This window comes from Hoplias malabaricus, chromosome Y, assembly GCF_029633855.1.
Source record: "Hoplias malabaricus isolate fHopMal1 chromosome Y, fHopMal1.hap1, whole genome shotgun sequence".
Lineage (NCBI taxonomy): Eukaryota > Metazoa > Chordata > Actinopteri > Characiformes > Erythrinidae > Hoplias > Hoplias malabaricus.
In genome coordinates, this window is record NC_089820.1 from 46,506,094 (window position 1) to 46,523,496 (window position 17,403).

The 17,403-nt window shown below is 41.9% G+C and overlaps 1 protein-coding gene across 1 annotated transcript in view; it reads right to left on the reverse strand.

Annotated features, from left to right (window-relative positions):
- LOC136679212 (protein ENTREP2-like) overlaps positions 1 to 16,810 on the reverse strand; it is a 226,865-nt gene extending 210,055 nt beyond the window's left edge. Inside the window, exon 1 of the mRNA XM_066657615.1 lies at positions 16,098 to 16,810. Within this exon, the coding sequence (XP_066513712.1) occupies positions 16,098 to 16,328 (231 nt within the window). The 5' untranslated portion in view covers positions 16,329 to 16,810. The remainder of the gene's footprint in view (positions 1 to 16,097) is intronic.
- Between the last annotated feature and the right edge of the window lie 593 nt (positions 16,811 to 17,403).

Consider the following 17,403-nt stretch of genomic DNA (forward strand, 5'->3'; position numbering starts at 1 on the left):
GAGAGAGAGAGAGAGAGAAAGAAAGACATTTATGTTTTATAGAGGCTGACTATAACAGGTCCAACTTTTATTGAACACTGTTTATTTTTGCTCACTTTGTTCACCTTTAGGGATGAATGAATGAAAAAAGTGCACTTTCTCTACACAGCTCAGCATACATATGATCAACTGGTTGAATAGGATCAAACCCTTACAGCAATGTTCCCATATCTATGAGAAGACACAGGTGTCTACAGACTTTGAGCACATAGAGCACTCAGGACTAGCACTGCCTGTTCTTAAAAAAAAAGCACATACTTTATAATGAATATAATTTTGATGTTTGCCGTGGTAAACAGGAGCTTTGAATGTTTGCTACTTCTACCTTAAGCTTTAGAGAAGCTGATGTTTTTTCATCTAAAACATAAGGTTAAAAATGCAACGCACCCTTTACTGGAGAGCTTTTAATCAGAGTGTGCACTACTCCATATAAAAACAATGAAAAGCAGTGATAGTCTGAGAAAATTCACCATCTGAATGATCCCTCTAACCCCAACACACATCAAGACAGGGACAGACACCACACAACCCAACATAATCACTCCAGAACTGATCTGAATAGACTATTAGTCTTAACATCATTATTATAATGTAGGCCAACATAAAACAAGTGTGTGTATACACGGAAAACACACGCCAACCAGCACAAACACCACCACAGCTATTTATGCCGGCACGTATGCCCATGAGAGCATTTATCCTTGAGTGGGGTGTAACATCTCTCTCTCTCTCTCTCTCTCTCTCTCTCTCTCTCTCTCTCTCTCTCTCTCTCTCTCTCTCTCTCTCTCTCTCTCTCTCTCTCTCTCTCTCTCTCTCTCTCTCTCTCTCTCTCTCTCTCTCTCTCTCTCTCTGTGTGTGTGAATATATAAATCTCTTTCAAAGTGGAGCACAGTGCTGAGTTCTTGGCCTGTAATGAGGGGAAGCTAGCAGTCTCCACACACACACACACACACACACACACACACACACACATCATCCTCGCTTGTTCTGAAGGGCTCCTGAGCAGGGTCCTCTTTAAGTGAATGCTTCTGAAGAGCGCAAGACGGCCTGCTTTTCTGCTCCCAGTCACAGAGAAGCCTCAAGTATACTAAGTATGTATACACACACACACACCCACACACCCACCCACACACACACACACACACACATTCTCTCTTCCCACATGCAAAACATCAATTACACACAACTGCACAGTGCATGCTCTACTATAAAAGCATTATTTACTACAAGGAATATGTATATAATATTTAACATTTGATGATGTCATAAGCAACTTAAAATGTCATTAAAATACCAAAACACTTCCAGACAAGATCAAGACCATTTTCTAGTCTCCCTTGAGACTGGACGTTCCCTAGACTTCCAAACACTAAAACAACCATTTTACATGAATAATTCGCATTTAGAAACTCCATCCCTGGCTGATACTTTAGAGTTTAGGAGTGTAACGCAACTCCATATATCCATCATAAGAACATCCCACGTCTACAATCAACATTTAAAAATAGAAAGAAAAAAAATAAAACACCGCAAGTACACTTTATCAGCATTTTTGGCAGCAGTTAAGACGGGTATGATGTTTCTCACTGCAGCGTGCCAATGCTATCTGCTGCCATCACACACACACCCACACAGCAGAACACTAGGAGCAGTGAACACACACCCCAAGCAGCAGGCAGCCATCCCTGGTGCCTCGGGAGCAGTTAGGGGTTAGGTGCTCAAGGGCACCTCAGCTATGGATTGAGGAAGAGGGACAGAGATGTTAGTTCAATCCCAATGCATTAAATTTTCCTGCCGGTCATGAGAATCAAACCAGCGACCTTCCAGGTGGTGGCAGGCGGGTCAGGCTGCCCTTTTAAAACCCGGCCACAGACCAGAGATGAAATTCGGCCTACTATTCTTACATCTAATACTGGCTCATTTACAGCAATTTGTCTGTTAATAAGCACTGTCCCTGTCAAATAAACAAATAAAATCAAATAAAATTCTATATCAAACCAGTCCCTAACCATTAGACTACAGCTGCCCCCAGTGTGAAGTTTAAAATGCTGAAGACTGCAGTTAAATAAAGCCACATATTAAAGCATAGTCATTTTTTTTGCTGCTTGTCTTGTGGAGCAAAAAGTGCCAAATTCACCTCCAGAAGGTAGCATTCCTTCCCAGAATTTTGTTTCCAATGGCCTGACACCTCTCAGGCTGGTTTGAGATGATTAGAGAAGCCAGGCACCTGGAAGGAAACCCTGGAGAGGATATTCACTTTTTACTTTTGCCTCCTCTGTGAGTAGCACAGCACTAGAAGCCCTGACGTGTGTAACAATAAAAGAGTGTGTAAAAGTTTCCAAGAGTTTTGTGCTGCATTGTTTCTAGTAGAAAACACAGCATGGTGAAAAAGGGGCAGATATTTGCGCCTGTTGGAGTAAAAATATAACACTCTGCACATGTTAAAAAATGAAGAATTAAGCCAATAATAAACATTCATTCATTATCTGTAACTGCTTATCCAGTTCAGGGTCGCGGTGGGTCCAGAGCCTACCTGGAATCATTGGGCGCAAGGCAAGAATACACCTTGGAGGGGGCACCAGTCCTTCACAGGGCAACACACACTCACACATTCACACCTACGGACACTTTTGAGTCGCCAATCCACCTACCAATGTGTGTTTTTGGACTGTGGGAGGAAACCCATGTGGACACAGGGAAAACACACCAAACACCTCGCAGTCAGTCACCTGGAGAGGGAATTGAACCCACAACCTCCAGTTCCCTGGAGCTGTGTGACTGCGACACTCCCTGCTGCACCACCGTGCCGCCCAATAATAAACACATTATAAATTATTCATTCATTCATTCATTCATTCATTCATTCATTATCTGTAACCGCTTATCCAGTTTAGGGTCGCGGTGGGTCCAGGGCCAACCTGGAATCCCAACCTGGAATCCCGCAAGGCGGGAATACACCCTGGAGGGGGCCTTTATAAATTATTATACGTATAAACACATGACCATTTTGAAATGCAAAATAAATAATCATACAGTAACAGCGTCAGCAAATACACAAATTGTGAAAACACTTGATGCCCCACATCCATGGTACTGATCGAATTATCACGGTACACCACTCCTGCTCGTTTAGCTTCTGCTCTCTAGGCTCAGAATCAAAGACAATGACACTGTCCTTCACAATATCCTAGTTTCAATAAGATCTATGGAAAGGTGACATCTGACTTGAGATTGGTGAGACAGGGCTTATGAAGGGTTGATCAATTTACATCACAAAGGGAAAAATCCTTGTGAACTACATGTAGACAGCTGAAAGGTTTTTACAGGACCTATTTTTTTTCTTTTTTTTTTTTTTACATATGATGTGCCCACAAGACTAACATTAACCTAATTAAAAAGCAATCACGGATTTAAGTTCCTTGAGGATTTGAATTTCAGGGTCTTGCTTTACTCAATCTTATAGCTTAATATTAACTTAATTACTTTGCATTGTTTTCTGGGTAGTAACTGGATAATATGCCTAAGGCCATGGACATGTGCTGAATGAAGAATGAAGGGTTTCTGATGTGATGAGTAAATCTTTGTGTCCATTGGTCAGTTTCACACCAAATGTCCATCGATTACACACTGTGAGAGACAGATGATGCGTGTCTTGTTTATCTCAACCCCATTTTATAATCTGCTAAGACGGGATGTGAGTCATGTATGATCTCATGATTAGATGGAAGGGAAAGAGCAGACTCTACAGATTCAGGGAATGTTTGAATAGTGTTTTTGTACTTTATTATTGCAAAGATATGTTTTTTTTTAATCAATGGTCATTGACTTTTCTGTGTGGACCAGTTACTCAACCACAGAGAGTAAATGATGAACCAAATATTACTGCCTAATGCTTCATGTGTCATGTGCACTATTAAGTAGACATCATTAATGCCTCTTTTCATGTCGTAGGTTGGTTTTCTATGAAGAAACTGAGTACTATGCCTAAGGACATTGACATGCAATGAAGTTTGTGGGCAAAAAGTGCTGAATATGATTTCCAATACACTTTTTATAAATTTCAGTGAATATTTCCTCACATTTCGCTAGCTCTCTGGTCTGAGTGCACTGGGCAAAAAGGGGCACAAGCATTTGAGTGTTCAAGGGGTCGGAGAGTTGAGTTCAGAATTGGGACACATCACCTCGCGCCCCTTCAGCTGTGTACGTCACAACTTAAACACCATTCACCGCTGTGTTTAACTGAGCTGGACCCAACATTACATCATTTTACTAGACACAGAAATGTGCTGCAAATTGTTGAGCTCTATATTTTACAAAATGAATGTCATCTCATCTGTCCTTATAACAAACACCAACACACTAACATTAACATTAAATGAAAACTGAGAAATTCACTGAGAAAATTGAACTTATTAAAGCCAGAAAACCAGAGAGTGAGGGGTTACTCCATACAGCAAACATAGCTGTGAATGGACTTTGCATACAGCCCCATTTTAAATACATACATTGCATACAGCCCCATTTTATCAAGCAGACCTAACTGTAGGTTGGAGCTTTCCAAGAAACAAAGGCCATGTTGAGTTTGATGAGCTTTCCCATTCATCCTCCTCCTTCATGATGTTTCATGTACCTACTACACATTATTCTGTAACTACTATGAAGTATCTGTAGTTATGAGGGTTTATGTGGGGCTAAGGAATGGTGGGTGTGTTCATGGGTAACAGTAGCATTGGCAAACAAAATGGCTGCTACATACACAGCTCCTCATCCCTTATGAATACCAATAAAGAGGCACAAACACGTACATGTGGACTCTTACACACACACACAAACACACATGCACACACATACCTCCCTCCTCCGTTTGCACTGGACTCCCTGCTGCGGAGAGCAATGATGCACAGCTTCATGTTTGACTGATGTACTAGCTGAGATGGAGAGATGGTGGCTTTTGGTAAAAGAGAGAGTGAATGAGGGAGGAGAGGAGAGGTAGAGCAGATGTTTCTGTACCTTTATCTGTTACCTGGCAGAAAGTTTTTCTTTTAATTTCCTGTTCATTTTGTTACTTTCTGTTGTCACCATTACTTTATTCTTCCCAGTGCTGTATACACTCTTTTCTTTCCATGTTCTTGAATCCTTTCATGTCAGTTGTCACGCTCCTTTCTTTTCAGCTGTTACATCCTTCTCCTTTTCTCCCTTTCCTATCCTGTTACTGTGTTTCAGCTTTCCTTCTCTGTTCTTTCCTTTCATTTCTATTACATTTCCTTTCCTAGAAGAAGAAGAAGAAGAAGAATTACCTTTATTCCTTTAGTGAAACTAATTCTCTTCATTTAAAGCCAGGCATACACTGTGTGATTTTAGCCCGATTTTAAGCCTGATATGGATTTCAGGATCAGTCCGACCTCCGATTAACTGCCCAAACGAACTCTGATTGATCATTCGGGCCATCGGATGGATTTCTGACATGTCAGAAATTTTGGTCGCTTGTCTCCCAGTGTGAGCAGTCTTGCGAGCCAATTTCTCAACGTCACAACTAGTTTAGATCTACTCCATATTACAGCGGGTATCAAGAATGGCGCAAAGGAAATGCGTTTTGTGGACGGAATACTTGGAGGATAGGCTAATGGAGCTTTGGCAGCAGCATTCAAGCTTGTATGACCTATCATCAACCTCCTACGACAACAGGCATGCCCGTGACAAATTATGGCATAAAATAGCCATAATTCTTAAGTTATGTTAAGTATATCTTAAGTATAGTTCTTAAGTTGCCTAGTAATAAGTTTTGCTGTTTTTATAGGCATCTCTCTCTCTCTCTCTCTTTCTCTCTCTGTGTGTGTGTGTGCGCGCTTGAGTTTTAGAGCAGTCTGGACCATTGTAAGAATGTATGCAGTCAGAACAGTTCCACTAAGCACCCACGTCGCATCGGATTAATCGGTTCGTACAGTTTGAGCATGTAAATCGCAGGCGTTGACCGTCCATGACAAACGATTCAAACGTGCAGTGTGAGCTGTCACCAACGCATACAACTTTCAAAATCGCACAGTGTATGCCGGGCTTAACTCATCCTTGGTAGTGAACAAACACACACTATCTTTCTTTTTCCTCTCCTTCCCTTTCCTGTCAGTTGTTTTACTCTTTCTCTTTCCTGTCCTTTCCTTTCATTTCTTTTCCTACCTTGTTAGGTATTATGCTCTCTCGACAACTATTTCCTATCCCTTTCCTTTCACTTATTAAACTCTTTTCCATTTCTGTCCTTTCTTTTCCTGTCTTATATTCCATCTATTAATTTCTATTCCCTTTCCAGTCTTGTCCTGTCATTTCTTGTTCTACACCTTTCCTGTCATTTCTTTCTATTTGTTTCCATTCTGGTCTGCTACATCCCATTCTTTTCTTGTCCTTTCCCTTTCCTGTCAGTTGTTCTGCTCTTTCTCTTTCCTGCCCTTATTTTCCTTCATTGTTAGTTATTATACTCCCTTCCTTTCCTTTCCTTTCTCTTCCTTTCATGTACCTCTGTGTTACATTGTAATTTCCTTTCTTTTCTTTACTCTACACCCTTCCCGGTCCACTGCGCCCCTCTCCTCTTGGTTGAGATACGCTGAAGGCACAGTTGGTGGTGGCTCAGTAGCATGTGTTTGTTGTGGGCTAGCGGGTCTTTGAGTATGGATTTGGCCTGGAGCCTGAGGCTCTGAGCAGTAGAGTGAAGCTTCAGCTTGAGGGAAAAAAGCCCTCAGCTCCAGCACAATGCTCAGAAGAACTACCTCTATTCACACACACACCCACACACACACACACACAGTGTATCAAAACCAGGAAGTCTGCAGCACAATTACACTCAGAGACACTATACATCCAAACATTTACAGACATGTTTTATATTGATTGAATTAAGTTACTTCAGGATGCACCTACAGTGGACACATTCTCAACTGTGCGCACAGAGTGTAAACTCTCTATAGAAGAGCAGCTGCACAAGGCTCAATGCCAAGCTTTGGCTAGAACAATATAAAGCCCCCCAGCAATGTGCTCTAGCTCAGTGGAACTGAGAACTGTGTTCTTTGGGGTGATGGAGCACCATTTAGGTCCCTTTGGAGCTGGAGTGGTTCAGTTTATCCAAAAAACGAACTGCGGCTGAATACTAACATAGTTCCACAAAGATGTTCCAACATCTAGTGTAAAGCCATTTCATTGGAGCAGAAGAAGGAGATTGACTCTTTAAATGGCCTTCATTTCAGATGAGACGTGGGATGAGCTGTCAACAAATTTTTGGCCATGGTGCTCTATCACATTAGAGTGCGTATGTGTGTGCTCCCTCCCCAAAGACGTCCAGGTTCATGGGTTTATTGCACCGGTTCACTGACCTCAGGGCTACTTATGCAAACCACCGCTAATGCCTCCTGCCTGCTTATTGTATTCAAATGCCTGTGAGCTTAAAGTAGGCACCAAATTCACTTTAAGCAGACATCGACAAACGGTGGACCTTGGTCTGGACCTTGACAGAGAGACAGTTTTATCTAGTTCCATGATGAATGAGAATTAATAATAATGTTTATAATTTTCATGACTATATATATATAATATTTTTTTAATATATTTTTTTCAGGAAATCACGACATTCAACATTAATAATCCTGGTAATATAGCAATAGCTTCTTCAACTGAGCCAATCAAATTGTTTGTTTGCTGTATGTGGACTATTCATTACAGAAATCAAGAGGAATGTGGAAGAGAATGAAGACTTCAAAATAAGAAAAATGTAGCAATCCAAAGATAGATAGATGAGTGAACCTAACCCTAGTAGATTATGTTAATTCTTACGGCAGCAGGCTCTAAACCGTTGTCTATTTGTTGTGTAAATGTAGCATTATTCAAAAGCAGCCGTGTCTAGCACTACTACGAGACGAAGCACAAACCGTTTGGACCTTGGAAGTGAGAATGCTTTATCCACTGAACTTAACTGAATTTTAATTGAAAATCCCAGTCCTAAAGAGACACAGACTTGTGAGACACTGAGACACCGACATGTTTTATAACGATTGTTATATAAGATGCACCTACTGTGGACATGTTATTTTTCACACAATGTAACAGCACTTACGGTGACACTCTATAGTGACCTGAATTCAGAGATTATATACTAAACCTAAATAGGGGACCCCTTGGAGCAAAAACTGGTTCATTCTGGGACAGCAAAGTATTTTAATTCTTTACCCTATGTAAAATTCATTGTATATTTTACACAAAAAAACTGTAAAAATGTAATAGGTGTACTGGTTATTCAGAAGTGTCCATAGGTGTGAGTGTGTGATGCTCTGTGCACTGCTGTCCTGTCAAATTGTGTTCTTGCCTTGCGCCCAGAGGTAGGCTCTGTCCCCCCACAACTCTAAACATAATGAAGCAGTAACCGAAATGAATGAATGATTGAATGAATATTGTTAGTTTTATCTGGTGAAAAAAAAGACTTATCACTTCTTTAATTCAAGCATGGACCTCATTTCCACATGAACATAAAATATTACATCAACTCAACCACTGCCAAAAACAAACTGGAAGACAAAACTGGGCTGATGTAAGACCCTTATTCATGTGGAAATGAACATATTTGAATGAAGCATATTTAAGTCCTTGTTCTGTTTTTCGAAGGTGTACAACACTGGCACAGACCCTAATCTGAGCAATGCAGGGATATAAACAAGTCCTTACAAAGCCACACGGAACTATAATCCTGCTTCAATATACCCTCTGCACAAAGAGAATCAGACACGGCCCATGAACCAAATTTTACATGACAATCTATAAAACACATGTAACAGTCGGCGAGATAACTGAAGCGGGGGGCTTTCTCCTAAACACAAGTGGTGTGTTATCAACGGCCTTCCAGACGTACACTGGTTACTCAGCCGCAAGACTTGCTCTTTCACCTCCGACCTTCAGACTGTTATCTTCAAACGTACACACACACGACATCACCAACCCCTCTCCCCCATGGACCTGCCCTTGTATCCCTCCTGTTCTCCCTATCTGTATGCAATTGATGCAAGGCCCCACCCATTTATGCGGGAAAATCATGGAAGTGTTGCCTCATAAATATTTACTGCTGCCATCATGAAATTTTAAAGCCCCAAAAATGCACTTCCCGCACCACTGCTCCTCACATCGGACCCCACAGATGAGTTTCACACTCTCTCCCCTGGCTTTCTGGGACAGTTGGAGGTGCCGGGACATGAAGGATAAGCATTGGTTTTGTAGAAATCTGCAGTTGCATTTTTTAAGGTACAAGCATGGTCCCATGATTTTTGAACCCATTTCAGTTACAGCAGATGATATTGTTGCAAATAACAGAGTTTAAACGTTATATAAGACCCAAATAAATGCTCCAAATTTGCTTTTACGTTACATTAAGAAATTAATTTATTCATTCATTCATTCATTATCTGTAACCCTTATCCAGTTCAGGGTCGCGGCGGGTCCAGAGCCTACCTGGAATCACTGGGGGCAAGGCGAGGAATACACCCTGGAGGGGGCGCCAGTCCTTCACAGGGCAACACAGATACACTCACATTCACTCACACCTACGTACAATTTCGAGTTGCCAATCCACCTACCAACGAGTGTTTTTGGACTGTGGGAGGAAACCAGAGCACCTGGAGAAAACCCATGCAGACACAGGGAGAACACACCAACTCCTCACAGACAGTCACCCGGAGCGGGAATCGAACCCACAACCTCCAGGTCCCTGGAGCTGTGTGACTGCGACACTACCTGCTGCACACCCATGAAGCCCATGTAAGTTACCATTACTTACAGTTTAGAAACAATGTTGGGTACAACAGCAAACAGCAAAAATATAGTATTGCGCTCTGCGTATGTTGATGAGTTAAAGGAGTAATTGTGGTTGTTTATTTAGTTTGCTTGTGGTTATGTCTGTAAAGTTGTGCACAATAGTGGTAGTTTCTTGTTTTGTGGTAATCCACTGTCCTTGTATGTCTTTCCAATTTTGTTACCCCCTGGATTTTTGTGTTTGCTTTAAGCACTGCGCTGTGGGCTGCTTTGAGCCTGTGTAAAGGCAGTTCTGAATTATCTCTTCCACAAAAGAACAGTTTGCCTACAAGTGCTGAGTTGACCTCGCCTCCTTAGGCAACAATGCCAACTTGTTTATTTATTTATATGTTTTTACTGTTGAAAACCAATAATTGAATTAGTAAATGGTGAGGTTTGAAAGAATGATTGTGTTTTAAATTCAATGACAAAACCATGAAAACTTTCACAGACATAGATTTCACAGAAAAAAGTTCCAAAACAGGTTTAGAACTGTTCATTTATACACTTCACAAATAGCTACAGCACACTTAGCGGTGATGTGTAGGAGTTAAACAATAGGTGATAACAGAAATGTTGTCGGTGCAGGTAGGAAGAGGCCCTAATGGATTGGCATAGGATATTTGACATCTTATCCTGTGTATGATTACAATTACTTCAAAAGCACAGGAGGTGATGCATATTTGAAGTTTGCAGGTGTACAGAAATGGTTATGGTGCATTTGTCATTGCCAGGGTATAAAGACATTTACTTCTTGTTACAAAATGATGGCTGTACCAGTTAAGATACTCAAAAGATTGGCGCTACAAGAACGTTCCCTATGAAAGAGTAAGCCGACAGAAACAGGGTGCCGTAATGTGTGGTGAAAAAGAGAGAACGACAGTTAACAGTTTGGAAAAATAGCTGAGGGATATAGAAAGCGGCTTGAGCCTCTAAGTGCTGGGGCTCAGGCATCGATAAGGCCACATGGAGTGGGGCCTCAATCATATTAGATTTGGTTGAGCCACGCTGGGACTTAGTCTGTGCCAATAGTAGTTTTATACTTGCAAAGCCCCACGGCTGCTTAGGGACCCTCACCCCTCCATGACATCGACTCTCTGTTTTATTACAGCGTGCCAAAACCAGGATGGCGGCACAGATGCCGTGCAGGCAACCAGCCAATGACATTCATCTCCTAAATGTGGTGGGACAGTCAAGATGAGTAAACATATAAACAGTGTTTTCTAGTTTATACCTGAACATTTGCTCAGCTGCTGTACAAGACTCTTAACAGATGAATCAGAAACACAGTAAATAGGTTTCCATCAGTGCTATTTGTGGTAGAAGTTCACTCAGAGTGAGACTGGACCTTTACCCACTCAGACAAAAGTGCAGTTACTAGGACACAGTAATCATCTACACACATTCACACATGATCTATTCACAAGTGCAGGGTCCATTACGATGGCCTTCAAATCAACATTTTTACACAACTCCATCTCCACCCTTTTAGACCTCTGCTTTCTTTTCAGCAACCCCCTGGATATAACAGATGTTGATCTGGGTCATGGCTCCAGAAAAAGGGCCAAACACCATGGGTAGTCTCCAAGCCAAGATCTTTAAAACCATAAATGTTCCATCAAGTGGCCTACAAGCATCAAAACAGCACAGAACACCCAAAAAGAGGGATAAATGTGGATTTATGAGTGTTTAAAAAGGGATATATGAGTGTGCACCATTTTGCAAGTTTGAAAGGACTTGCAATGATAGAGAGATTATGTACGATTACATAATGTAAACGTATTTTGTGTGGAGATTTATTCCTACAGCCTGTACATTAAGAAGAGGTTATTTACTCTTAAAAGGGTTCCTGTGTCATTTATAAGTATCGTACTCTATAAATGAAATTAAAATAGGTTTAAAGTGTTTGTTCTAGTCAAATTTATAAAACTTATTTTGTCGCCCTTAATCTGAAACCTTTGAGGTTGTTACCTTGCCTGATAGAAGCAATTTAGTCTTGGACTGCAATGCCCAAGGTTGACTCATGTAGGGGTTTAGTTGAGTCTGGCTTTGGGAAATCCACACCCAAAACCATAGTTATAAACAGTTTATGGAGATGGCTTTGGATATATAATGCTGTAACAGGTGAACAACGGTTTGTTGTGTGTAACAAAGACTGCACGATTCAATGACGACTCTATGACAACTTACTTATGTCTGGATCAGACTACATGATATTTTTGTCTTTCACGACAATCACTATGTCAGATTAGCATTAAAAATCCATGCCGTGTCTTGGTCAGGAGACTGGCAACACTGCACGTTTGGCATGGACCATTCATCGTTCGGGTCATTGCGTGAGTTCAGAGTTTCTCGGGGAGGCAGGTCAAGCACCTGTCAATCACGGCTATAGAAGCGCTGTGTGTGCTGCTGGTGGTTTGGTGTTCCAAAAAGAAGAAGAAGAAAACACAGTTGTGGACCAGTTCCTGTGTGTTTTGAGGAGGAGAGTATACACTGTCTGTCCTGTAAAGAGAACTTGAGGTAATGTGTTAACATGTCAAGTGCATTCCTTCAGTTTTTTTTTCCACCTGACAGCTGCAGCAGCAGCCTCCCTGTTTTACTTCTCTGTGTTTAGATATGCGTGCCAGACAGTGCTCTGTCCTCCTACTGGTCAGACTAGGTGAAAAGATCCAAAAAATTCTAACATGCTTGACTCCTCATCGTGGTTCGTCCAAGACGCCAGATCGCTGATCTTTGATTATGTCACACTACACGACAGTTACTCATTCCTGAAGCTCCTATTCAGTTCCGACACTGGAAATTTGCCAGATACGACAAAATCGTGCCAAATTTTTTGTAGTCTATTAGGCAATAGCATGAGGTTTCCCAATGGTCATGAATTATTTACCAGTAAAGTGACTCACTACCAGTATTCATACACTAGCATCATTCATTTAAAACAATAGGGCACAGAGGACAGTTGTCTACATACTGTCTCTGCTTTAGATGCTCACCATTTCAAGATCTAATGACAGCATGTAAGAAACACACTCAGGAATTACTGGACTGACCAATCACATAACAGACAGACAGGTAGACTATTTGTTTATTTGTTTCAAGACCTGTTTTTGAGAAAATATTTTGTAATGATTTAAGGCTGGCTCAAATAGTGCAGAGGCTTCAAATACAGGTGCATAATAAATTAGAATATCATCAAAAAGTAAATTTATTTCAGTAATTTAATTAAAAATGTCAAACTTATATATTATATTGATTCATTACAAACATCTATCTAAAGCATTTATTTCTTATGTTGATGATTATGTTGCTTACAGACAATGAAAACCCAAAAGTCGTTATCTCAGAAAATCAGAAATCAGATTCCTAAGCCTTTAAAATGGTCCCTTAGTCTGGTTCGGCAGGCTACATTATCTTGGAGAAGACTGCTGACTTGACAGATGTCCAGAAGGCAGCCCTCCTGCTGTATCCAAGTATATTAATGGAAAGTTGAGTGGAAGGAAAAAGTGTGGGAGAAAAAGGTGCACAGGCAACAGGGATAACCACAGCCATAAAAGATTTGTCAAGAAAAGGCCATTCAAAAGTTTGGAGGAGATTCACAAGGAGTGGACTGCTGCTGGAGTCAGTGCTTCAAAAGTCACCACACAAAGACGTATCCAGGACATGGGCCACAACTGTCGCATTCCTTGTGTCAAGCCACTCATGGCCCAGAGACAATGGGAGAAGTGTCTTACCTGGGCCAAGGAGGAAAAGGACTGGACTGTTGCTCAGTGTCCAAAGATGAAAGTTTTCAGATGAAAGTAAATTTTGCATTTCATTTGGAAATCAAGGTCCCAGAGTCTGGAGGAAGGGTGGAGAGGCACATGATCCAAACTGCTTGAGTCTAATGTGAAGTTTCCACAATCAGTGATGGTTTGGGGAGCCATGTCATCTGCTGGAGTTGGTGTGTTATATCAAGTCACTGTGTTATATCAAGTCTAGAGTCTACCAGGATATTTTAGATCACTTCATTCTTACCTCTGCTGACAAGCTTTATGGAGATGTGGATTTCATTTTCCAACAGGACTTGGCACATATTCACACTGTCAAAATTACCAACACCTGGTTTAATAATCACAGTATCACAGTGCCTGATTGGCCAAAAAACTTGCCTGAAATAAAAAAAAACCTATAATAAAAAAAAAATCTATGGGGCATTGTCAAGAGGAAGATGAGACACCAGAACCAACAATGCAGACAAGCTGAAGGCTGCTATCAAACAATCTGAGCTTCCATAACATCTCAGCAGTCCCAAAGGCTGATTGCCTCCATGCCACACTGCATTGATGCAGTAATTCATGCAAAAGGAGCCCTGACCAAGTATTGAGTGCTTATACTGTACATACTTTTCACTAGACCAGCATTTCTGTATTAAAAATAAACTTTAAATTGGTTTTAGAGAATATTCTAATTTTCTGAGATTTCTGAGACTTTTGGGTTTTCATTGGCTGTAAGCCTTAATCATCAACATTAAAAGAAATAAACACCTGAAATTGATCAATCTATTTGTAATGAATATATATAATAGATGAGTTTCACTTTTTGAATTGAATTACTGAAATAAATTAACTTTTTAGATGATATTCTACTTTATCGAGGAGCACCTGTATTAATTTGCTTGTTGTGAATGAGCATTTAGAGCAGCACAGTTGCACTTTAGATAGTGTGGCTGTCACAAAGCTCTAGGCCCGTGAGGCTGTGGGGTCGAACTCTGCCTTGGGTTGTCTGTGAGGAATTTAATGTGCTCTCCCTGTGTCTGCATGGGTTTCCTACCACAGCCCAAAAGCACACTGTGACCACATCCATGTTCATGTCGAACTAAAGAAGCTCTAGAAAGAGCACTGAGCCTCAAATAAAGGGTTATAGCTCCATGAAGATGGACAGGTTAGTTACAGTGTGTTTATATATATATATATATATATATATATATATATGGATGCACTGGTTAAACCATGACTCTGTCCTAATTCTATGTGAATTCAACCACAGCTACTTATGACACAGATCACGTTTCCCTGGTTCCCTTCTAAACTGGTGGATAACAGCAAGGTTCCAAGAATCTTGAACAGAACAGGTTCAAAAAACAGAGTTTTTTTTGTGGAAAAGGGCTTAAGTTTGTTTGTCACTGTAGCACTGTTTCTTGCCGTCTGCCACCAAATAATGGCTACAAAATCATCAGCGCTCATGTGAAATGATGGTAGTCTGTCACGGTCTAGTGTGAACAAGGTCCAGACAGACATAGAGAGCATGTGAGGACAGTGTCTTGCTTCAGAATTCTGAAAATCTGAGATTTGAAATAATGACAGTAATCTAATACCTTCCCCATAGTAAAGTAAATGCTCTTTTTCCTGGTTTAATAAGAAAACTATGGCTCAAAACAGAAAAAACACACTTCTAACACAAAACCGCATTTAACCTCATACCTATGAAAGTTCCAGATTAACTGCTCAGGGGTAAATGGTTAAAAAAAAACAAGTTTCTGGACACTGAAAAAACAAATTTAAATGATTCAAATAATTCATCCAGAAGGGACAAATGAGTCTATCAGCTAGCAGATATGTACAAGTGTGCTAATGCTAATCCGAACTGTCAGAAGGCGCCAACGTTACAGCAGCACGTGCTCTCTCTCTCTCTCTCTCTCTCTCTCTCTCAGAGCTGCTGAGTCTGCAGTAAGCCTCAGGCACAGAAAGCAGGGAAAGGGCAAAGCACTCATTCATGTGGCGAGAAAAAGGCAAAAATAAAGCCCCCACACACCCACCTTCCCTTCACACACATTACACTGAGCCAAACTGTGCTTTAAATGAATAGATTCGAGTGTGTCACAGCAGCGCTCCACCTCTCAGCCTTTCGGTTACTCTCTTTAGGTAGGAACAGTGTTGGGTTTAATAACGGTTGGGCACTGCTCTGCTTTCTAAACGAAGATGAGCACACATCCACTACTGTTTACGTACTCGATTTAACACAGTGGAAAAAGCCTAGGATAAAAACGGACCTGTTGTGTGTTGACCCCCATTAGAGTACCCAGAGTTTAGCACACGACTCGTGTAAAACAAATGAAAATGAGCCTCTTTTCATTGCTGTTTTATCAGTAAGTGTGTGGCCAGTTGTAGTTTAACTCGGCCCTCGGTCTGAATAAAGTACACACAGTGTTTTCCCAACGTGGGAGCGAAGAGTGGCTTGTAATTTCCAGAAGAGGTTGAACTCACCGAGAAGCCGGCCCAGAAGGGGCAGGAGTGGCGGACCCGGGGTGAGGTGGTGAGCGCTAAAGCGGCGAAGCTCACGGCGAGGATGAGGCTCCCCACGACCATCTGAGCCACGCCGAGCGACAGCAGGAGGCGAGTGCGCGTCCTCAGCTCCCTCAGCCGGGACAAACTGCGGGACAGAGCCGCGGGGCTCACCGAGCGGCTCCTCCGGACACACACCGAGCCCACGGGCATCACGAAAAACAAACGGAAACACACACTCAAAACTTCTGTGACGAGGAGATAGAGAGAGGGAGAGGAGGCTCTGTTTTCCCGCGTTTCAGCCCCCGGAGGACATCAAGACTGACCGTACACAGTTACCGCTACCATCCCTGAGGGAGCTGCCTTTAACCCGCAGAGACGAGAGGACAACACGCCCCTCCAAACTCTCCTCTCCGCTTTTCCCAGAGGTCCCACCGGCAGTCTCTTCTTTCCTCTTCAGGTGAGAAATGGCCGAGGAAGCGTAAACACCGAGAAGCGTCGTCCCCTACTTCGAGGAAACGAGATAAAATCCATTAAAACATCCACCTACATCCGTCAGAATCCGTCTCCGGGCGTCGCGCCTCCTCAGCGCGGTCAGAGAGAGCAGGGAACCCGGGCGAGACGGAGGAGGAAACCTCGGAGAGAGGGAAGAAGCGCCGCGGAGTGAAAGGAGCTCAGCGCGGAGATGAATGAAGTGAAAGTGGAGAGTCGTTGCAGTGATGCTGCTCCAGGTGCTGGAGTGTGTAGCGCGCGCGCACACACACACACACAGACTTTGTTTCTACGCATTGTGGGGACTTTTTATTGACTTCCATTTATTTCCAGGAGACTTAACCTTATGGATAAGTACTAATAGCTAATACAAACATTGACATTACCTTTGTCCTAAACTTACTCTAACCTTTACACGTCTTCACCTTTAATGATTTACATTGTGGGGACAATAAATACAATTCCCTACAGTGTGCGACCATAAACAGATACTGGTCCTCACAACGTGGGTGAAACATACACACACACACAATATCAAACACACACGCTGTGGCAGGACGGAGTGGGAAAGAAGCACACGCACATGGGCGACCTCTACCGGCCACCCCATGCTATTGCAGCAGTACATAGGCTACTTACGTGCTGGGAACTGCAGGTTCCCATCGTTGAGAAGCATCCTGAATTTTAGATATCTCCCATTAATCATGCCTTCTTCAATCAGTTGAATCAGTAGGGAAACTATTTCTCCTCTGCCACAGTAACAGCTTTAGGTTTTACACTAGAACACAGTTGTGAA